Source organism: Echiichthys vipera, assembly GCF_963691815.1.
Source record: "Echiichthys vipera genome assembly, chromosome: 10".
NCBI lineage: Eukaryota > Metazoa > Chordata > Actinopteri > Perciformes > Trachinidae > Echiichthys > Echiichthys vipera.
Genome location: NC_139835.1, coordinates 17,844,660 through 17,864,348, shown reverse-complemented (window position 1 = coordinate 17,864,348; position 19,689 = coordinate 17,844,660). Strand labels below are relative to the sequence as shown.

General features: G+C 40.2%; 1 protein-coding gene across 1 annotated transcript; it reads right to left on the bottom strand.

Moving 5' to 3' along the window:
* Positions 1 to 1,389: 1,389 nt before the first annotated feature.
* On the bottom strand, positions 1,390 to 19,066 carry xirp2b (xin actin binding repeat containing 2b). The gene is made up of 9 exons (XM_083921437.1): positions 18,922 to 19,066; positions 16,415 to 16,578; positions 15,900 to 16,028; positions 15,143 to 15,232; positions 14,838 to 14,895; positions 14,657 to 14,745; positions 4,631 to 14,027; positions 2,981 to 3,111; positions 1,390 to 2,828 (listed from the first exon to the last, which is right to left on the bottom strand). Exons 2-8 carry the CDS (start codon positions 16,463 to 16,465, stop codon positions 3,020 to 3,022), a joined length of 9,906 nt encoding a protein of 3,301 aa, XP_083777563.1. The 5' UTR covers positions 16,466 to 16,578; positions 18,922 to 19,066; the 3' UTR covers positions 1,390 to 2,828; positions 2,981 to 3,019.
* Positions 19,067 to 19,689: the final 623 nt, after the last annotated feature.

The following is a 19,689-nucleotide window of genomic DNA, read 5'->3' as shown; positions in this document are numbered from 1 at the left end:
AGCATCACATTGCACTGTATTCCGCAAGGCAAGTGAAGCTCAGCCTGCATTGCACACGCCATTAAAACACATAAAGCATCCTTGTTATGCCTACCTCACTCAGTATATCCATCCCACTCAGACTTCTGGTCCTGATGATACGCTACTGCTCTGCTCCAGCATCCTTAAAGCACTGTTATTCGACTACAGGGGGGTAGGAAACATGATGGTAAGTGCAACTGTACTGACGTACCACCTGACGAGACAAAGGCGACCAATCAGAGTGTAATCCGATAGATCCCTTACCAATCCGCTCAGAGGGAGAAAGTGAGGACTGCACGCAGCCAGTAGTAGCAAGGTAGATTGACGCTGTGGGAGAATTTCCAGTCAACTCCTGCAAACTGTTTTACACCAGGCAACACATTTAGCTTCTGTCCTGTCCAGTTTGGAAAATAATATTCTCACACACGACAGTTCAATGGGCCAAACAAGTCTATAGCCTACATATTCATTTATATTATAGTTTGCATCTCTCTCCACACACACACACACACACACACACACACACACACACACACACACACACACACACACACACACACACACACACACACAGTGTAAGACTGTGCTAAAAGGCAATTTTGGAATAAAGAGAATATATGAGAATAAGAGTAAAAATGAGAGAAAGGAAAATAGATATAAAGTATACAAGTACAAAGTGAAACATATACATTTAAAAACTATTAAGCGGCTAAATTGTACACTATCTCGAATGTGTACTGTATGTGGGTTGTGCAATTTTTCAGTATATACAACATTTAATATGTACGTGTCACAGCTGTATAAGGCAAACAATGGACCACAAAATAACCTGTTTATGCGTCCCTCTTTTAAATATTGGCTTGTTCAGACACTAAATTCATTTTCAATTATTCACAATAACCAAATTGAGGGAGTAGGCTATAGTCTCACAGTTATAGGTGGTCCAAGTCAGCATATTGTATGCTAAGCCTGTCCACATTGAGGAGCAGTAAGAGGATGAGTAACCACATTTAGTCATAAGCTTATTTTAGAACTGGCTGTAAAATTTGATTAGAGTATTTGAGGTATCCTTTGCTGCTGTATCATACTGCATGTGGTCAAACTGTCCCTCATTTAATTTTTTCAAAATCGTCCCCAAGTGCAAATAGTTTGCTACCGTAGTCTATGGGCACACCGGTGGTGTGAGCTCGAAAATCCCCTCCAGGGTGGGGACAACTTCTAAAGGAGATTAGACTGACGGTGCAAAAGGGATCTGCCGATCTGCTCCTGTCGCCTTACTGTAGGCTGCTTCAACCAGATACACGCCTGACAAACTCTGTGACAGTACTTTCAAAGAGACACATTAAACAATTCAATTCAATATTTTATTGCCCTTAGATCAGCAATAAAGTAAGTGAACCAGCCTGTGAGGATGACAGAATCAGGAATTCTCTTCTCTCTCTTATACGCAAGGTATAACTTTCTAATCTAAAAAAAAAAAAAAAAAAAAAAAATCTTCATTGCAAAATATTTGTCGTTCAAAAAAATGTCCAAAACAAACATGATTATCACCAATTCACTTGATTATATTATATACTTTCAATATTAAAAATAAAATAACTCCAAGATGCTTTTAGTACTCTGCACACCAGGTGCTAAAAAAAGGCTAATGCCAAAATGTTGATATGTTGAAAGCTAAAAGACCTACAGACTGAACCTATTTCCATGAACCTGCATACAGTACAGTTACAGAAGAATGGAGAGAATTGTACAATAAACCACTGAATTTTGGAAGTATGTAGGAGCAATACAGGTTTAGACTGGACTTACTTGATTTAAAAGTTACTAAACCTATTGAACGTAATTCCACCCAGAAGTGTAGAATGAAACCAAAATCAAGATGAATTTTATTTGATCCTGATCTTAACTGTGTCATGATGTTTAACCTGTCTAACTACACGGTGAATGACGATTGTTTTAGCGGTTAAAAATGGCTGTCGAATCCTTAATGTTACATCAGTGTGACAGCTGAAAGTCAGGAAAAACAGAAAGACAAAAATACGATGAATGAAAAATTACACGAGACCATTCAAGGCGCACTGCTACACGTCAACATCCACTTTCCACACTTTCTTCATGACCATTTCTTAAGTACTTACTATTCCAGTTACAACCTGCGTTTTCATTATTGCTCCATTTACAAGTATATACAATTTCCTTTCATATCCTCACTTCTCATGTTCCTTTCTAAATCACTTAACTGCATGACCTTCAACCAAACACATCCTTAATTGTAGCAACAGGATATTTTTTTCATAGCATCTTATTTTAACATTTTTTTGTTCTTGCTTCTTCTTTGGGTTTATTTGACTTTACTGTGTATTTGGATGATTTTATTTCAAAGGACACTTCTGGGAACAGCCTTTCTGTGTTGTTGTTGTTGTGGTTGTTGTTGTTGGGGGGACTTGTAGGAGTTGTCAGGAGGTGGCCACTGTGGTTTCCTTAGCTGAATGTCTTCCTCTATTTGAAAGGCTTTCTTCGGGAGAGCAGCCTGTGGGGGCCAAACTACAGATATTTTGTTGCAGTGCGGTTTACATTCGTCGCACATTTTTGTCGTTTCATTTTCACAGCTGTGTGTTTTGTCTACTGAACTTAGGCTGCTCATGGAATATCTCCACTCAAGTTTTTCATCTAAGGGGATGTGTCCAACATTTCCTACGGGAAGTTTCTGCCCAAATCCATTATCGTAGCTCCCTTTGGACTGCAGGAGTTGTTTGTAATGGTGTAGACAGTAGAAATGTCCATGGAGGGAGACATAATTTCCTAGGCTATAAGAGAAAAGAACATTCTTTCTTTAGGACAAAAAAGTTGCCTTCATTTTTTTGTACAATTACACTGTCATTAATGTATTCACTAATTAGTAGTGCAATGTTCAATTGTGTCCATGGTGACTATTTATTTGAATGAATGTCATAGTTACCTTAATTTATTCCTGCAGTGCTCACAGCAGAAACAGGATTTATGGTACTTTTTTTTGTCCACTATCAGAGCATCCATCGGATAAGCTCTTCTCCGACATGCTGTGCAGAGCTCCGACTTTGGAACTCGAACCTGTTTGAAAGAGATAAAAATACAAATCATTGGATTTAATTTTTCATTCACCGCATGTGAAGAACATTTCCTTTGGACTGCCTCACAATGCAACAATTGCAGCTTTTTTTCCTATTTTGTTTTGTTATGGTTAATCTTACTTGTACTAAGCAGCAAAAAAGACTACATTTGAATTTAAAAAAGTACCTTATATGGTTCACTCATTTGGTTCAAAAGAACATGTTCAATGGTTCAGCCAGAGTATCTTTCCTCTGAATTGTATTCTATTCACACATCTACCTACGCACATGCATGCCCAGATACTCATGTATCTCTCAACTGCAATTTGGCATTGTTTGTAAGTACTACAAATAAGCTGTCAACCAGTTCAGTGCAAACCCTCAGCCAGTGCATACTGTAATTTTCCTGTTGGAAAGATACATTATGTGCTATCTTTATTCTGGTCAGCTAGGACAGCCCCTTGAACAGGCTGCATTGCGAAACATGACCAGTTAGACCAAGTATGTTTAGAATAATTATTACAAATAATGGAAAGAGAAAAAAAATCACAAAATGATCTTATTAAAGGTCTGCTTGTTTTTTTTCTCTCCCAAAGCGTTCAAGTTGTCATCACATGACAAAAAGTTGTCATAAAAGGGACAGGGGTCATCTTTGTTCAACGTTGGTTGATGCTGTCCGATGTAAATGGAAACTCTGTTCACTGATGAAGACCATGAGATGTGGGTGAAAGCTTCATAAAATGATAGTGATCAGTAATGTGGAGGTCCTGACAATTTAAAGGATACACTTTTAAGCACGTAGTTATACAACTGTGCTCAGAGAACTACTTTTGGAGGAATTTCAATTACGTTTTGTACAGACAGAATAATACCCCCAGACAGAGGATTGTGAGAGAGCAGAGGCGAATGTTCTCGGTGAATGGCGAGCTTTTGTTTTCCCCGTCTCCTGACATCATTCTTCTTTGAGGATATAGGCTCACCAATGCCTCCTCCCATATCTGCCTTACCTACGGGAGCTTGGGTGGGTTCTGGCTGCTTCCGTAGATAATCTACTTGCCTACTTGCAATGTGTACATGGGCAGATCCCTTTACCAATCTGTTACGCACCAAGTGCCAGCGCAATTGGCTTTTAAAGAGAATGGGAGATTATATTCTACTTTGATTCATGTTACGTCCAAAACACACCTATAATTAACCAAATTATGCCCTTTTCCGTCTTGCACCTTACGTTGTACTCAGGTTATGTGCTATTCAACTAGCAAAATGTACGTTGTACATGCCATATATGCATTTGTGCCATGCACTTTAGACCATACAGTGTGTTTAAATATGCCTTAGTCTTGTTAGTTATTACTTTTTGTTTTAATGAAAACCCTTCGCAATTCATACAATGCAGTTAGCATTGCATTGGCATAGTATTCACATAGCTGCTTTTATAACACACCACAAACAGATATTCAAAGGTCCATCCATAATCAATGCAATTAGTTTCTGTTGTTTCATGCTGCACAGGTCTTTACCGGATGAAACAATATTCGTCTGATGTGACACAACTTGTGATGTTGTCTCCTCAGAAATTGTGTAGCCAAGACTCTTGAAAACGGATTCACTCTCTGTCCAGGTTTTGTGGAAATTACTCAGCAACTTGTCAGTGGCATCATCATCATAGGTTTCTGTTTGCTTCATTGCTGCAGCTTTTCTTTTAACTGCATCAGCGTAGGAAAAAGGAGCCTTTTGGGTTGACACGCTCTCAGAGTGCTCAGTGACAGCTGTCCTTGTTCCGGTGACCTTGTTGCCTAACTCATCAACATTTGAGAAATGTTCTGTGATTGATTTAGTTTCAGAGAAGCCTGATGGTTCTGCTGGCACCGTTTCTACCTCGGTTTTCTGAGAAGGGAGGGGGGAGCTCTGCCGTGAGCCTCTCTTTGTCTCTTGAGGACTTCCCTGCTTTGATGTGTCAGCTGTTGTTTCACTGAGGCTTGACACTGTCTCCTCCTGATCCTTTTTCTCCTCTCTGAATGAGGAACTTTCCTCACCCAGTTCAAAAACATTTTTAATAGCCTGGATGTCAAAAGTTGGCATTTCCTGTTCTAGGATGTCTACTTTCTCTTTGTCTCTATCTGTGCTTTCAGCATCATAGTGAAGCCACTCTGTGAGTGGGATAAGCTCTTTTCTGATAAAGAAATTCTCTTCTGATGATTGAAATTTGTTTACAAGACCATTCAAGTCCGCCCGGGGAAGCTCATCCTTTTCTTTGTTCTTATTTTCTGCCTCACCGTCCTCCATGTCTGGGCCCAGTCGTTCAGGGATAGCAATGGGCTCCCTTCGAACATAGGTCTTATTAATTTCAGCCTTTTGAGCCTCTTCAAAAAACTCTCTCTTTTCTTTGACAGACACAGAGGATGGGTCTGAAATATCTGAAGCATCAATAAGATCTGGGTCATTTTGGCACAATGACATGTGGGACTCAACTTTACTGTGTATTTCAATTGCATTCAAGCCATCTGAAATATCAGCTTTATCTTCTTCTACATGTGCAGCCCACTGAGCCTCCCCAGATGAACTCTCTCTGTGCTTTTCTGTTGAGATCGATTTCCCTGAAGCCTCCATAAACTGGGACTCAATTTTAATTTGCCGATGGAATGATGCAGGCGATTCCACAATCTCAGATTTCCTCTCTGAGATTTGCTGGGAAAGTAGCGGCGGAGGGGTGACGCCACGTGAGAGTTTGGCTGTTGTGTCTTTGAGGCGAGCCAAATTTTCTGCTCTGTCAAAAGTCGGAGAGGGTGTGATTCTAGTGAGCCGCGATGTTGGGGTGTCACACCTGCGTGGGGGCGGTGTGGGAGGCGTGGGTGGCCTGTGCAGCAGGGTAGGGGATGGAGTAACTCTCTGGGGTGAGTCGGTTCTTCGCGTAGATTCGATGGTGATAAACGTCGGTGAGGGAGAACGCATCCTCAGTAATGGCGAGTGAGCCTGAAGGTCAATAGATTTGCACTGACTCACTTCTTCTTTTCGTCTTTCATGGCAGATCTTCTTTGTTTGGTTCTCAATTTTGGCAGAACCAATACTGATCTTGGATATTCTTGGCGTTGCCCCACCAGAAACAGATTTCTCAGAAACCGGCTCACACTCATGCTTCTCCATCATCTCATTATCTTCTAAATGCATTACTTTGGCCTCTGCTAGTGCCCTCTTATGTGTAAGACTTTCTTCACTTTTTTGAGCATTACTTTCTGCCACAGATCCCTCCAGTTCACACTTTCTTTCTGGACTCATGAGCCAGTCTGGAACTGTATTGAGCAGAGTCTTCACAGATTTAGAATCAGTCTTTTCTGAAACTCTTTGTATCTCTGTGATGTGAGAGATTAACAGTGGGACGTCTTGGCTCTGAAATTCCTCTGTTGTCCCTGCTCTGGACTTTACCCGCTCATTTAGCTCTGACTCGCCTGTGACTTCTTTCTTTTTTTGAGATCCTTTCACTTGCTTTTGAACTGCTTTTTGTTGCTGGGAATTCTGATCGTCTTTGTTCTCTGTGGTAATGATTTCTCTCTTGACTTGAATCTGCTCTTCTTTTATATTTGTATGAGAAACTGCAATTGTTTCCTGAGATTGGTGGGATTTTTCAAATGTTGCTGTCTTGGTTTCTATAACTTCTGTCTTTGACTCTGTGGAAATCTCTTTACCTTGACCTGAATGTGCACCCCCTTTAGACTTTTTGGACTTCTTCTTCTTCTTTGCTGGAGCCGGAGTTTCTGGTTGACTGTCAGCAATGCTAACTGTGACAGCAGGAGTGGAGGAAGCAGAAGTAACTTTCTTAATTCCCTGCTTTAATTCTGTCTTTACTTCTATAGGTTCATTGATCACTTTCACCTCAGTGGCTTCCTTCACCTCCACCTTGACATCTTGTGAAATGTTCTGTTTCTCACTCTTGGATGTTTTGGTCTCAACTTGCTTTTCTTGCTTATTGCTCTTTTTCAGCTTTTGGTTTTGTTCGCCTGTTTTTCCATTTGTACTGGCAGCTGTCTTTTCTGTTTGCATTGGCTTATCGGAAACTGTATCTTGGCTCTCGGTAGGAGACTGATCAGTTTTCTTTTTGTTATCACATTGTGGGGATTTGGGCTCCTTTGCATTTTTGTCTTTTTTCTCAGATTGTGTTTTGCCCAAAATTATATATTCCCCTGTGTGGATTTGATCAGAAAGCTTTTCGTCTTCTTTATTATCTCCAGACTTGTTGGAGCTCTTTGTTTTTGGATTTTTAGAATCCTTCCTTTCCTTCTTATCGGCCATCATGTTTTCAGCTTTCGTAACATCAGTGATGGACGTCTGGACGTGGTCAGCCATGACAGTCTGAGCGGACTGCTTGGAGGAAACAGAAAGGGTTTTCTGTGAAGTCATATGTGTCTGTTGTCTAACAGCTGAGACAGATGAGGTCTTTTGAATGGAGACCACCTTAGAAGTCTCATTAGAGACGATGTGCTGTTTGGAAGAAGACATTAATGTTGAATCTGCAAGGATTTTCTCATGGCTAGCGCTGACATTTCTCTGGGTGGCATTTGAGACTGCAACATGCTTGGATGAATCACATGATAGGGAGTCAGAATTAACACCCAGTGCTGTCTTTTTAGCTCTCTCCTGTGTTATATTTGATGTGTTGTTATTTGACTGCTCACAATCACTTGTGGAAAGCATTTCAACAGCAGCAGTAACTGAGTCATGTATGTAAGTGGGTGTTGGAGTGGTTGGGGGGGTGTTTTCCTCCACCAGTTTCCGGTAGTTTTCTTCTGCTTTTATTAATGGAGTGTTAAATTTACTCATTTTCCCTCTATTAAAAGGCGTAGGAGAGGATGGAGGGGTAAATCTCACAGGAGAGAAGCAAACTGTCTTTAGTTGTTGTGATGACTCGGGCAGTGGAGGGATTTCACATGAAACAGTTTTCGATGAATGTGTTGTTGTTTTTAATTCGTTTTGGCTAATCTTTACCCCTTTTTTCAATGTAGTCTCAACCTGTTGTGTTTTACTGAATTCTACTTTAGGCTCCAGCTTCGGGACCAGGTGTAAAACGGGAGCTTTCACTTTTTTGACCGTCATCTTTTTTGCTTTTGCCGGTGAAGGATGAATTGCCTGTGCCGGCATGCTCTCCAGTTCTTGTTGAGATGGAGGAGGTGGGAGGAAGTCCTGCTCACTGGTGAGTGGTGGTGGTGGAGGAGGAAGGTGATCGATGTCAGAATCAGCTGAGGGAGGAGGAGGAGGAGGAAGGTCAGAGTCCGCCACTGGTGGAGGTGGAGGTGGGAGAGGCAGATCGGATTCTGGCGCTTGTGGTTTTAGAATGTAATCATCAGTTTTTACTTTGGTTTTATCCATTTTTTTCTTTCCCTTCGATTTAAGATTACGAAACTCTGTCTTTAATGTTTTGATGCCGTGGTTTTGGGTTATTGTTTTATGCTCCAACACAGTTGTTGATTGCTGAACAGACTGCTGCACAGGACTTGACATTGTTCTAACAATTTTAGTCTCATTTGAGATGGAGTGCTTTTCTTTTGATGTCTCAACTGGCTTAGCAGTTTTTATCTTTTGTATATTCCTCTGTGAATCAGCATTTAAGTTTTTAACCGGAGGGCTCGACTTGACTCGAACTCTTCTGTATGACCCAAGTCTGACTTTGGGAGCTTCACGCTGTGCTGTTTCCAACAGTGATTTAATAGTGCCCTTAACATCTCCCTTTATCACTTCTTCTTTCTCCAGCTGGGATTGTTCCTGCATCTCATATAATGACTTAATTGACATTTTCACATCACCCTTTACATCACGTTCAAGACTTGGGCTCCTTTCCATCCTTGGTGAAGCGGGAGGCTCCATTAAGAGCTGAATTGTTCCTCTAACGTCTCCCTGAACATCTATTTCCTGTTGACATGTCCTCCTTTCACTGGAGGCATCGTGCAGACTTTGCATTGCTGTGCGAATATCGCCTCTTACAATTTCTTCCTTTTCAACTTCCTTCACCGCTTGCTTTGCCATCTCCAGCGATTTCAGCGTGGCCCTCACATCACCGGGAACTAAATCCTCGACAACAGCTTCAACTGTGGATGTTGATGACTTCTTAAGAGATACCAGAGCCCCTTTGATATTTCCCCGTATGATATCTGGCTTCTCCACCTCTGTGTGCCACTTCTGAGCCCTCTCCAAACACCGCAGGGCGTTCGGTATGTTGCCTTTGACAACCTCCTCTTTCTCTAAAACAACCGCATGATTCGCTGATTCAGACAATGAATTCAAAGCAGCTTTTAAATCGCCTTTGACTATCTCCTCCTTTTGTCTTTCCAAGGAGCGGGTTGGCACTGACATGAAAACTTTCACAGTGTTGTGAACATCGCCGGGTATAACATCCTCCACAGTTCGCTCAATTTGCATTTGATTACGCCCCAGGATGTTTTTAGTGCCTTTGATGTCGCCTCCAACGATCTTCTCTTTCTCTGCTTTGTCAGTCAGAGTCTCATCAGGTCCTACATGGAGCAGTTTAAGATAGTCGAGAGCCCCAGATTCAATGCATGTGGAGTAAAAGTTTACATTTCCTTTTTCAGCCTCATCTACCCTTATCTTCACTGACTGATCTGTCTTGTCTGAGCTAGACAGTCTCTGAAGAGCACTCTTTATATCCCCTCTGACAATGTCCTCTTTTTCAACATTAACATTCTCTTGTTTATTGAGAAGAGAATATAAAGTCATCTGCACATCTCCTTTCTCGTCCTCCTGGATGAGTATTCCATGTTTTGCTGAACAGTTTTCATCGAAAAGGTTGTTTATAGCTTCCCGAATGTCACCTCGTAATATTTCCTCCCTTTGAACATTGCTGTCTCTCTCTTGGTTAAATAGTTGATGCACTGTAGAGCTGATATTACCCATCTCTTCTGAATCTATGACTATCTGCGGCTCCTGTCTTTCCTGTCTGTTCAGTAGGTTCATCATAATAGTCTCCAAATCTCCCCTGATGACATCCTCTCGTTGAATTTCTGGAGCCTGCTGATTCATTAGCTGGTATTTTGCCATTCTGACGTCGCCTATTTCATCAGCTTCAATGAGTATTCCCTTTGACGTTACCATTTTCTGAGTATAAAGTTCCTCAAGAGTTCCCTTGACACTCTTGCCCAGTATTTCAGTCTTGGCCATTTTTGTCTCATTAAAGTCATCAAATGGTGTTGTTTCAAAGAGCCACGTTGTTGACTTTACATCCGCTTTGGAAATCTCCTCTTGTGATGTGATGTGTGTACCTTCGTCCTCATCTATTTCTTTAATGTGGTCAAGTGGATTTTTTTCAAAGAGCCAGACTGAATGTTTAACATCTCCCTTTTCAACCTCCTCCTTTTTAACGGTTTCAATCAGATTTTCAGAGCTCATGCTTCTTATTTTGTCAATGGACTGGGTTTCAAATCTCCATTTTGCCGATCTAACGTCACCTTTTTGTATTTCACTCACATTAACCGTTCTAATAGATTGCTGCGACAACACATCAGATTCAAAACGATCTTTGTTCATTCTGACGTTGCCCCCCTGAATATCATCCACAGTTTTTATGAAAGCTTTGTTTTCTTCAGCAATTCTGTCGAGAGGTTGTGTCTCAAATTTCCACTTGGCAGAGGTGACGTCTCCTTTTTGCATATCCTCTTGTGTGACAGATTTAATTATATAAACCTCATCTGTGTCCTTGATGGCGTCGAGGGGCTTAGTTTCAAACTTCCACCGGGTTCCAACGACATCTCCATGTGTTACTTCTTCGCTTGTGACTGTGGTGACCTCATGGTAAAGACCCTCTTTGTCCTGAATTGCATAAAGGGGCTGATTTTCAAACATCATGGTGTAATTTCTCACATCGCCCTTTTCCTCTTTATCACAGACAATTTTTTGCATTTTCATCAGCTCTTTGTCTGTCTCCTGAATTTCATCTAGGGAGTAGGTCTCAAAAATGAATCGTCCCTTATCTACATCTCCTCCTTGGACATCATTCACTGTGCGGGAGCTCATAAATTCCTCTTGGCTATCATGTATTGTATCTATCGACTGGTTTTCAAAGAGCCATTTGCAGTTCACCACATTTCCTTTTTGTATATCCTCAGTCTGAACTCTCTTGAGCTTTTGCATTACTTCCTCAGAGGTAGAAGTCATGATATCGGATGTTTGGTTTTCAAAAATGTACTTCATCCCTGACACATCACCAGATGCAATGTCTATCTCGGTGACACGCTTAAAAGAGCCTGTCTCCTCCCCAGAGAGGTTCTCCAGTTTCTCCGTCTCAAAGAGAAAACAAGCCGTTCTTACATCCTTTCCTCGAATGTCCTCTTGATTGACAGTGCATGTTTTTAAGATGGTCTCTGTCTCATCGTGGATGGCATCGAGTGCTTGTGTCTCAAAAAGCCATGTGCAGGTTTTGACGTCTCCCTTTTGCCTTTCTTCAGATTCATCCTGACCATTTAACTCCGCTCTCTCATACAATATGTCCATTGGTTTTGTCTCAAATAGCCACTTGCAGGTTTTTACATCACCCTTCATGACATCAAGATTGCTACTTTCCCCCCTAACTTCTTCATCTTCAATATTGCTGAAGTATTTAATAGCATCTAGAGGCTGTGTTTCAAACAACCACTTTGCAGTTTTTACATCACCAGATTCTATTTCTTGTTTAGATATACCCTTGATAACTTGGTATTTATCAATGCTTTCGTCAAACTGGTCAATTGGTCGTGTTTCAAACATCCACTTGCATGTTGTTACATCTCCTTTCACAACCTCTTCACGCCGCACTGTTTTCACCTCATGGAAGTGCCCTGAACTGTCTTGCATGGCATAAAGCAGAGTAGACTCAAACAGGTTTTTATTTGATTTAACAGAACCAGATGTTACGCCCTCTATGAGAATCTTTTGAGATTCATCCCTCCAGTTTAAGTCTGTGCTTTCGAAAATTTGCTTGTAGTTAGAAACGTCAACTCTATCAATTTCTTCCATGTCGATTGTTCGGATGACTTCCTTCTTTTCCTCTCTGATCTGCTCCAGGGGCTGGCTTTCAAATCGCCATTTCTGATGTCTGACATCACCCCTCTCCTCATTGAGTGCCACTGTTTTCTTCAGTTTGCCCACCTCGGCAAGCTCCTTCAATTCTTCAGTTGGAATCGTTTCAAAATAATGTCTGGCTGAGCTCACATTACCTGCAATAATGTCTTCTTTTGTCAGGGGCTGAGTATTTGAATCATCTTTTAAAGTATCCATTGCCTGGGTCTCAAATACCCAGCAGTTCTTGCGAACATCTGCCCTACAGCTTGTGCCATCCTCTTTTGTGAGGTCGTCATCAACATTCACAGTGCGAGTGACCTCTTTCTTATCCTCTCTTATATGCTCTAGAGGTTGACTCTCAAAGCGCCACTTTTGGTGTCTTACATCCCCTTTTGTTTCTTCGTTTTCTGATGCCTTTTTAAGTTTTCCGACCTCAGGGCCAACTTTCCTCTCTGTTTGAGGGCTGCTTTCAAAAAAGTGCCTTGCAGATCTAACATTGCCCCCAATAATTTCTTCAATAGACTGGGGTCTTGCATTGGCGTCATCCTTCAGAGAATCCATTGGCTGGGTTTCAAACACTAAGCAGTGCTTACGCACATCAGCTCCGTTACTCTCTTTCGTGTCCATTTGTGAGCTTTCCCATTCATTGAGAGAATCTAATGTCTTTATCTCAAACAACCACCTGCCCCAGTCTCCCTTATTGCTATCCTCCATGGAAAGACTACACACAAGTTTCAAAGGTGTAGGTTCTCTGTTTGTAACATCAAGGGGTTGGGTGTCAAAAAGCCAACGTGAAGCAATGGAGTTCTCCAATTCACTTTCAATTTTACGCACAGACTTAATCTCCAGCATTTGGCTTGATTGCCCCATAATGATGCATTTGAATTGAGTGTCAAAAGTGCTAGTAACAGTTTTCACCTCTCCATGAATTTCCTCTAACACTGACCTCAGACTCAATAGGTGGCTTTCGTCAATGGTCTCAGTGTGGCCAAGGCTTTCCATGTACTTATTGTCAATCATGTAAATGGTGGCATTTCCATCCTCCTCTGTGAACACTATCTCTTTTGTTAAATCCTCCTCCTTATGCATTTTATTTAGAGTGTCCATTGCTTGGGTTTCAAACAACCATGCAGCAGCGCGGACATCTCCTTTATTATATTTGTTGAATTTGTTTTTATATTCTGTGGAGTTGATATTGTTTGAACTCAGCTCATCAATTGGCTTGGTCTCAAACATCCAAGCAGTGCGTCTCACATCTTTACCAAGAATCATTTCCTGTTCAGTTATTTTGTTGTTGTCGTCATCCTCGTCAGGAGTTTCATCTTTAATGGTGTCCAGTGGCTTATTTTCAAACATCCAACGCATTGCCTGCACCTCCCCAGGGAGAATCTCTTCCCATTCTATGTATTCTTCATCGTTGATATCATCTGGACTACTGCCATCATTCTCATACATGTACTCTTGGTTCTCTGACTGGTTGTTCTCCGTGTCATTGTAATCACTGTAGTATTCCTTCTCTATATTCTTACGGACTTCAGGATGAATGTGCTTGTACAGACGTTTTAACTCATTCATACTCCTCTGCTTGGAGTAAGCCTCTTTGTTGAGTGCGTATTTGGATGGGTTTGCCGGTTCTGGAGGCTCAGGTGAGTAATGGCATGCTGGAATATTTTCACTGTCTGATGGCATTTCTAGTAAGTCTGGAGGCGGGGGTGGAAGATATTCAGAATCCTCGGCTGGTGGGGGCGGAAAGTCCTCATAATCCATCACTTCAGCTGATGTTGCCTCAGCGGCAGATGCTTCATACATCTCACTAGTCACGGTGTGGTTCTGTGTCACATTTGAGGACCACTTAGATCGATTGATATCAGGTCCAATCTTTTTAAGGAACAAAAAAGATATTTGCCGGTGAATAACTAAATCCGTCATTACCTCATAACAGAGCTATATGCACATTACATTTCACCTTGTTACAACGCTTAAAGATAAAGATAACAAACTTACATGGCAAAAAACTGTCAATTCAAGGTTAATGGTACTGTGTGAAAAAGTTGTTTTCTATTGTTCTTTGCAGCCACAAATCAATAAATCACTATGAGTTAAAGTCATTATATTGACTATTCACTCTCCTGATGCTGCATCGGAAATTTAGATCAAATAATGACTTCAATTATTTTTGACCGACCTCTTTATAAAAACAATGCAAATTTGTTTGACTGCACTGTAAACAGATATACAAGGTGTTCTTCTGTACTTCTAACAAAGAACGTGCTCAAGGAGGGTTTACTGGAGTATTTAACCACACACGCTGTTACCACCGGTAACCACAGGTGTCGCCAAATCAACGCAGACTTAAATCTTAAGTAATTGCAACTTAATTAATTTAAAACAATTAAACTAATATGCTTTATTTAAAATCCCAAAGTATGCCTTCTCAAAATACATTTTTGAGAATTCTGTCCCTTCATGTGTTCAATACTTTTGCCTAACTCAAGTGAAAGGCTTACCTTAATTGGTTTGCATGGCGCAGCCTCTTCTATTGATTTTTCAAAACGATCCCTTAATTCTTTTGTAGTGTACCTGGGAAACTCCTCTTCTAAATGTCGACAGCATAGATATAAGTATAAAGACAGGCTTTGAATTTGGTAGGAAGTGACAGAGAATACAAATATCAAGACAACTTCCTACCTGGTTCATTTTCATGGTTTTCATAACTGGATGCCAAGTTATTGTTGCTGTATGACACCTACATTTTAAAATGAGAAATGCAAACAAAGATATTGATGGTTAGAAACTGAAACATAGAAATTCAACTAATTATTTTCCTGTGAATTCTATTTCTTCCCCTGTTAAATAATTTTTTTTATTATAGGTCTATCATAAATTACATTAAATGTGATTGATTGCAATAAGTCATAATTTTCACCCAACAAGGCAATCAAAGTATTAAGCTAATTAGTAAAGCCTTCACAGTGACAGAAAAAGTTCCATACCATTGTTTCTTGGTTGAAATTTAGCTGCTGACTGCCAGGAACGACCTGCCTGCTACTGCTGGACACTGTCACCTCAGAGTTGGACATTTCCTGTGAAGATGAGGACAGTGGTTGTCAAACACATTAAAAAAAAAACGTGTGCATACGGAGCAGATAACATTTCAGTCTCACTTCTCCACATTGCCCCTCCTACCAGAGCCTCAGATGTGACTCTACTCAACTCTAATTTACTCCACCAGACAAAGCTTAATAGTACACAACTAAATACCATGCCGAGAAGATGCACAACCAGATTGCTCACTGCAGTTTGAAATGAATAATCAGACGGTGGCAAGATGACAAAGAATGTGTCAGGCTGTTCTACACATACTGTACTGTAGCAAAATAAGAAAAACATTTCTTTTCCACTGCATTATGCATTATCTATCTACTGAATGAAGCTACAATACAAATTGTATTGAAGTGCCCTTAGGATTTTCACAAAAGCTGTTAGAAAAGTCAAGTAATGTCTGTAACTTAAACCCACACACTTTGCTACACACTTTGGTGTTGGTGCAATAAGATGTAATAAGAGCTCCAGTATTGATATTCAGCCTAAATTTGCATATTTTACTTGCAAAGCTCCCCATGCAGTCACACAATTCTGAAGCTAAACGAAATCATGCTCAGGTCGGAGGAAATGTTACCATCATTTGACCACAGTCATTTATTTCATGCTGTCAGCCTCATGAATTAATATAGTGTTCTACATGTGTACCTGTACAGTTCTGTGATGGAAATGGACCTGGGATACGCTGTGTGATGTTGCTGTTTCCTGGGTCTCAAATTGTTTCCTCACACTGGCAAGTCCCCCAGGAAGGGAACAGACCTCCGAAGCCTCCATGACCTAATGAAGCAGGAAATATCATTAGCTGCCTCCACTTGTACATGACCTGAAATCAAACTGGTGCTTAATAGGGCTCTTCTGCAGTGCAGGCGTCAAACACGGTGCAGCTAGTGATACGTGAGGTTTGCTCTCTCACATTATATGCTGTTCCCTGTAATAGTTTCAAATTTACATAAGGAATTATGTAAAGACAACAATATTTTGTGTATTCTGTAACCTTTCTTTTTATTCTGCCCTGTGATGGGAGTCTCATGTTTCCCCTCCATTTATATATTATATGCAAGACTGTACTGTATACAACAGCCGAGTAAGTAAACAATGTAATTAGAAAAGTTGGCTTCCAATTTCACAAATTTTCTTTTCAATACATGCACAAACTAAAGTACCCCGCATGGGATGGTATTGTCTGCTCGCTCGGAGACAGCTGGCTGGTACATGGCCGCACAGTTGGTCAGTGGGATGACCTCTGAGTCTGCAGAGTGAATCCGGTTCCTCTGGTTTATATTTCTTTCAGGAAGTCCTGCCCTGGTTCAACCGTCACTGCCAGCAGCTATAGCACAAATAACCAAAAAACTGTTAAGCAATAAAATGCTTCTCAGCATGCCATACTTAGTGTTGTAAACACATGCAATTGACGTTTCTTACAGTGTAAAATCTTTTTATGTTTCATGACTTTGTTATTATTATTATTATTATTATTATTATTATTATTATTATTATTATTATTATTGTTGTTGTTGTTGTTGTTACAATATAAGCCTGGTTCCATATTGCACATGTCAGTCATATGGTGATTTTTCTACATTTGTGTATTAATAGTAAAAATAATGCGTACAAAAGCACCAATCTGTCATAAAAAAATTAATAACATTTTTGATATTCGTCCAGTTTGGAAATATATTGACTAAGACAACCAAATGTGAGCCACAGTAATGCTTTACATGTGCTACCATAATGCAGGTAGTGCTCTTGTGAATGATACCATGTAAGTCTTTTATTTAAATGAATTATGCACCTGTCTTCTGACACTCACAAGAGAACTACTGCCTGCATGTTCTAGGTTTATCCTTAACACACCTGTAGTACCATCACATATAACACAGCATTCAACTGTGCAGTGACAGTTATTTTTATCATGATGTGAGGTGAGTTCCGTCCATGCCTACTCAGAAAACATTTAGAATCAATTCCAACTGAACTGATGTTTTTTTCCAGATTTATATGTATATAAAAAAATAATTTGCCTTTAAATCCCCTTATAGATACATATATACATATATATATGTATCTATATATCATATATAGACTTTATATCTGGAAGTGCGTCAACCAAAAGTCTTAACCTGCAGGTCAGTGTGATTGTTAACTCTTCCACTAACTCCATATCCGGCTAGTTGCTAACACAACGTTTTTGTCTATATATATTCAAAGTATTCACACCTCAGTTCACTTGAGGATATAAATGTGCTGATGCAGATAAGAGGATGAAATTTGACTGTTTTGATGTCTGGAAAAAGTACAGCATCAAAATAAGAATATCCATTACTGTGAAGTCTAACAACATAAAGAAACCCTCCTTTTTTACATTATATTTATATATTATAATTGAATACTTGAAGCCATGTGTAAATCCAACTCATTTTAATATCAATAATTTTGTCAGCAAAAGATGCTAGACTGGCGATGGTAGATATTATTTCACCTCTTTAATATCAAATTTAAATTAAGGTTTTAATCACTGCATGACATTTTCCAAAGTATTTAAAACCTCAACAATGACAGGCTCAGTGAAACACCAAATCAGATCAAAATTATTTGAGTTAAAGATATAAAAATAAGCTGGAAGCTCATGGACCTGGAATTGTCCATTAATGCTGCTTTCTAAATTTCATGGAAAAAGTACATTTTAAAACAACTACTGGTGCTTTGCACTGTTGTTAGCTGCTTTCCCTTGGCATATACATTTTGCTATGTTTGATCCGTAGCCTACCAGTCCCCTAAAATTATCTATTTTAGCATTGCAGGAATGGTAGTATGTTTGTGTAAACCAATCAGCCAGTTCGGACAAATATTTGAAATATTACACAACTCTCAGGATTAGAGAATTGAAGTTACTGAGTACATATTTTTAGTTCAAACCTCAACTTTAGCAGTGAAACTTTATGAGTGGAAAATTCTCCACTGCAGCATATTAACATTAAGGGCAAAGACTGTAAATTATTGTGGTAGGAACTAGAATTTGTAGCCAAAAAAAAAACTGTCAACAGTTTGAGGCTATCTCATGACACGTTGGGCTGAGAGCTCAAATAACAAGAAAGTGAAGTAATCTAGGCGCCATGTACTTGCAAAAATAAATCAAGCCTATTTTAAACTTAACCATGAAGGGTCGTGTTTCTCAGTGAAATATAGAGGAAAGCTGGTAGGTCAAGGTTTTCCTGTCACTAAGCTTTTAGATAGCATGCACTGATAACCTTGTGTTTGTGCCTTATTTTGTATTCCTCATTTCATGGCGTGCCTGGCGACAGGGAAGTACAGCAATGGAGCACCTAGGGGTACTGGCCTTGGTACAGCTCAGACCTCCATCTACTGTATTTGGGAATTAGTTACAATAAATCTAATCTTTCCTAAAACTAAAGATCCAGAGTTGATTTAGTATTTTATGTCTTTATGTACATAAAAAATGATACTCAACATTAAGACAATGTTAATGAATTTTAGAGTACAATTCAGAATTCAGTGCCAGCCTTTTTATGTTTGTCTTTGCAGATATTAAAAGGAGATTTTATAATGCATTACATAGTTTTGCATCCACACTTATTAACATAAAAACATCACATATTTTTACATAATTCAACTCAACTCAAACACAGCTCTCTAAGTGCTCATCACTTACCAGGTAAGGAAGATATTGAAATATAAAAATATCAGCTCAGCAAATAAAAATCCCACTCGAAGGCCACTGCACCCCCGGCCTGCCGGGTCGTTCCAAACCAAAAGCAAATCCCAGTCAGTGTTGGAGACCAGCTCCAGTAATATGTTTTAACCTCTGTCCAACGAGCAGACAGTGACAGCTGATTTTATTTTAGACCCTCCGCCCCACTTGCAATAGATGGGCCTGGGGTGTGTTTTTTTTTAGAGAGCGAGGCCCCCGTGCCTCCCATGTCATGTCCACGAAAAAATTCATATGGAAATACTTCCTGTGACTAGACGCTTATGTACTAATAAATCAAGTCACCCTGGTTTCATCATCACGGCTTCCAGCAGTTCCCTGTATACTCCAGCAGCTGTTACCGCCTGTCATTTTATGCCAAATTATACACATACAAATCCCTAACAAATATTAATTTTTTCACTGCTTCTGTTATTCCCCCTCAATAGTGTAAAGTTGATGTCAGCAGTTGCAGATTCAGGTGACAGTAAATGGTAGTGGAATGTGTTGGCCTGAAATGGGGTCAGTGATGTAATGCTGTTTGTTAAGAGGAGGGTCAGGGCCATAAATACAACAGGAGACACCTCTGAGTGTGGAAGAGCTAGCCAGCTCATCTTGTTCGGCCCAGCTGGAGACAGTGGCGCCAGCCTGACTCTAGTAGTGTCAGTGTTCAGAGACCAGACATGTTTGCCAGGCATCTGCACAACCCCGTTCATCCTCAGCATGTGTAAC

What these genes read in the sequence shown, in the direction of transcription:
- xirp2b (XM_083921437.1), bottom strand. Translation starts at nt 16,465, where the DNA reads ATGTACCAGCCAGCTGTCTCCGAGCGAGCAGACAATACCATCCCATGC. An exon ending in ACAATACCATCCCATGCGGG is followed by an intron (nt 16,029 to 16,414) that starts GTACTTTAGTTT and finishes CTGCTTCATTAG; the next exon opens with GTCATGGAGGCTTCGGAGGT. An exon ending in TCCATCACAGAACTGTACAG is followed by an intron (nt 15,233 to 15,899) that starts GTACACATGTAG and finishes TCATCTTCACAG; the next exon opens with GAAATGTCCAACTCTGAGGT.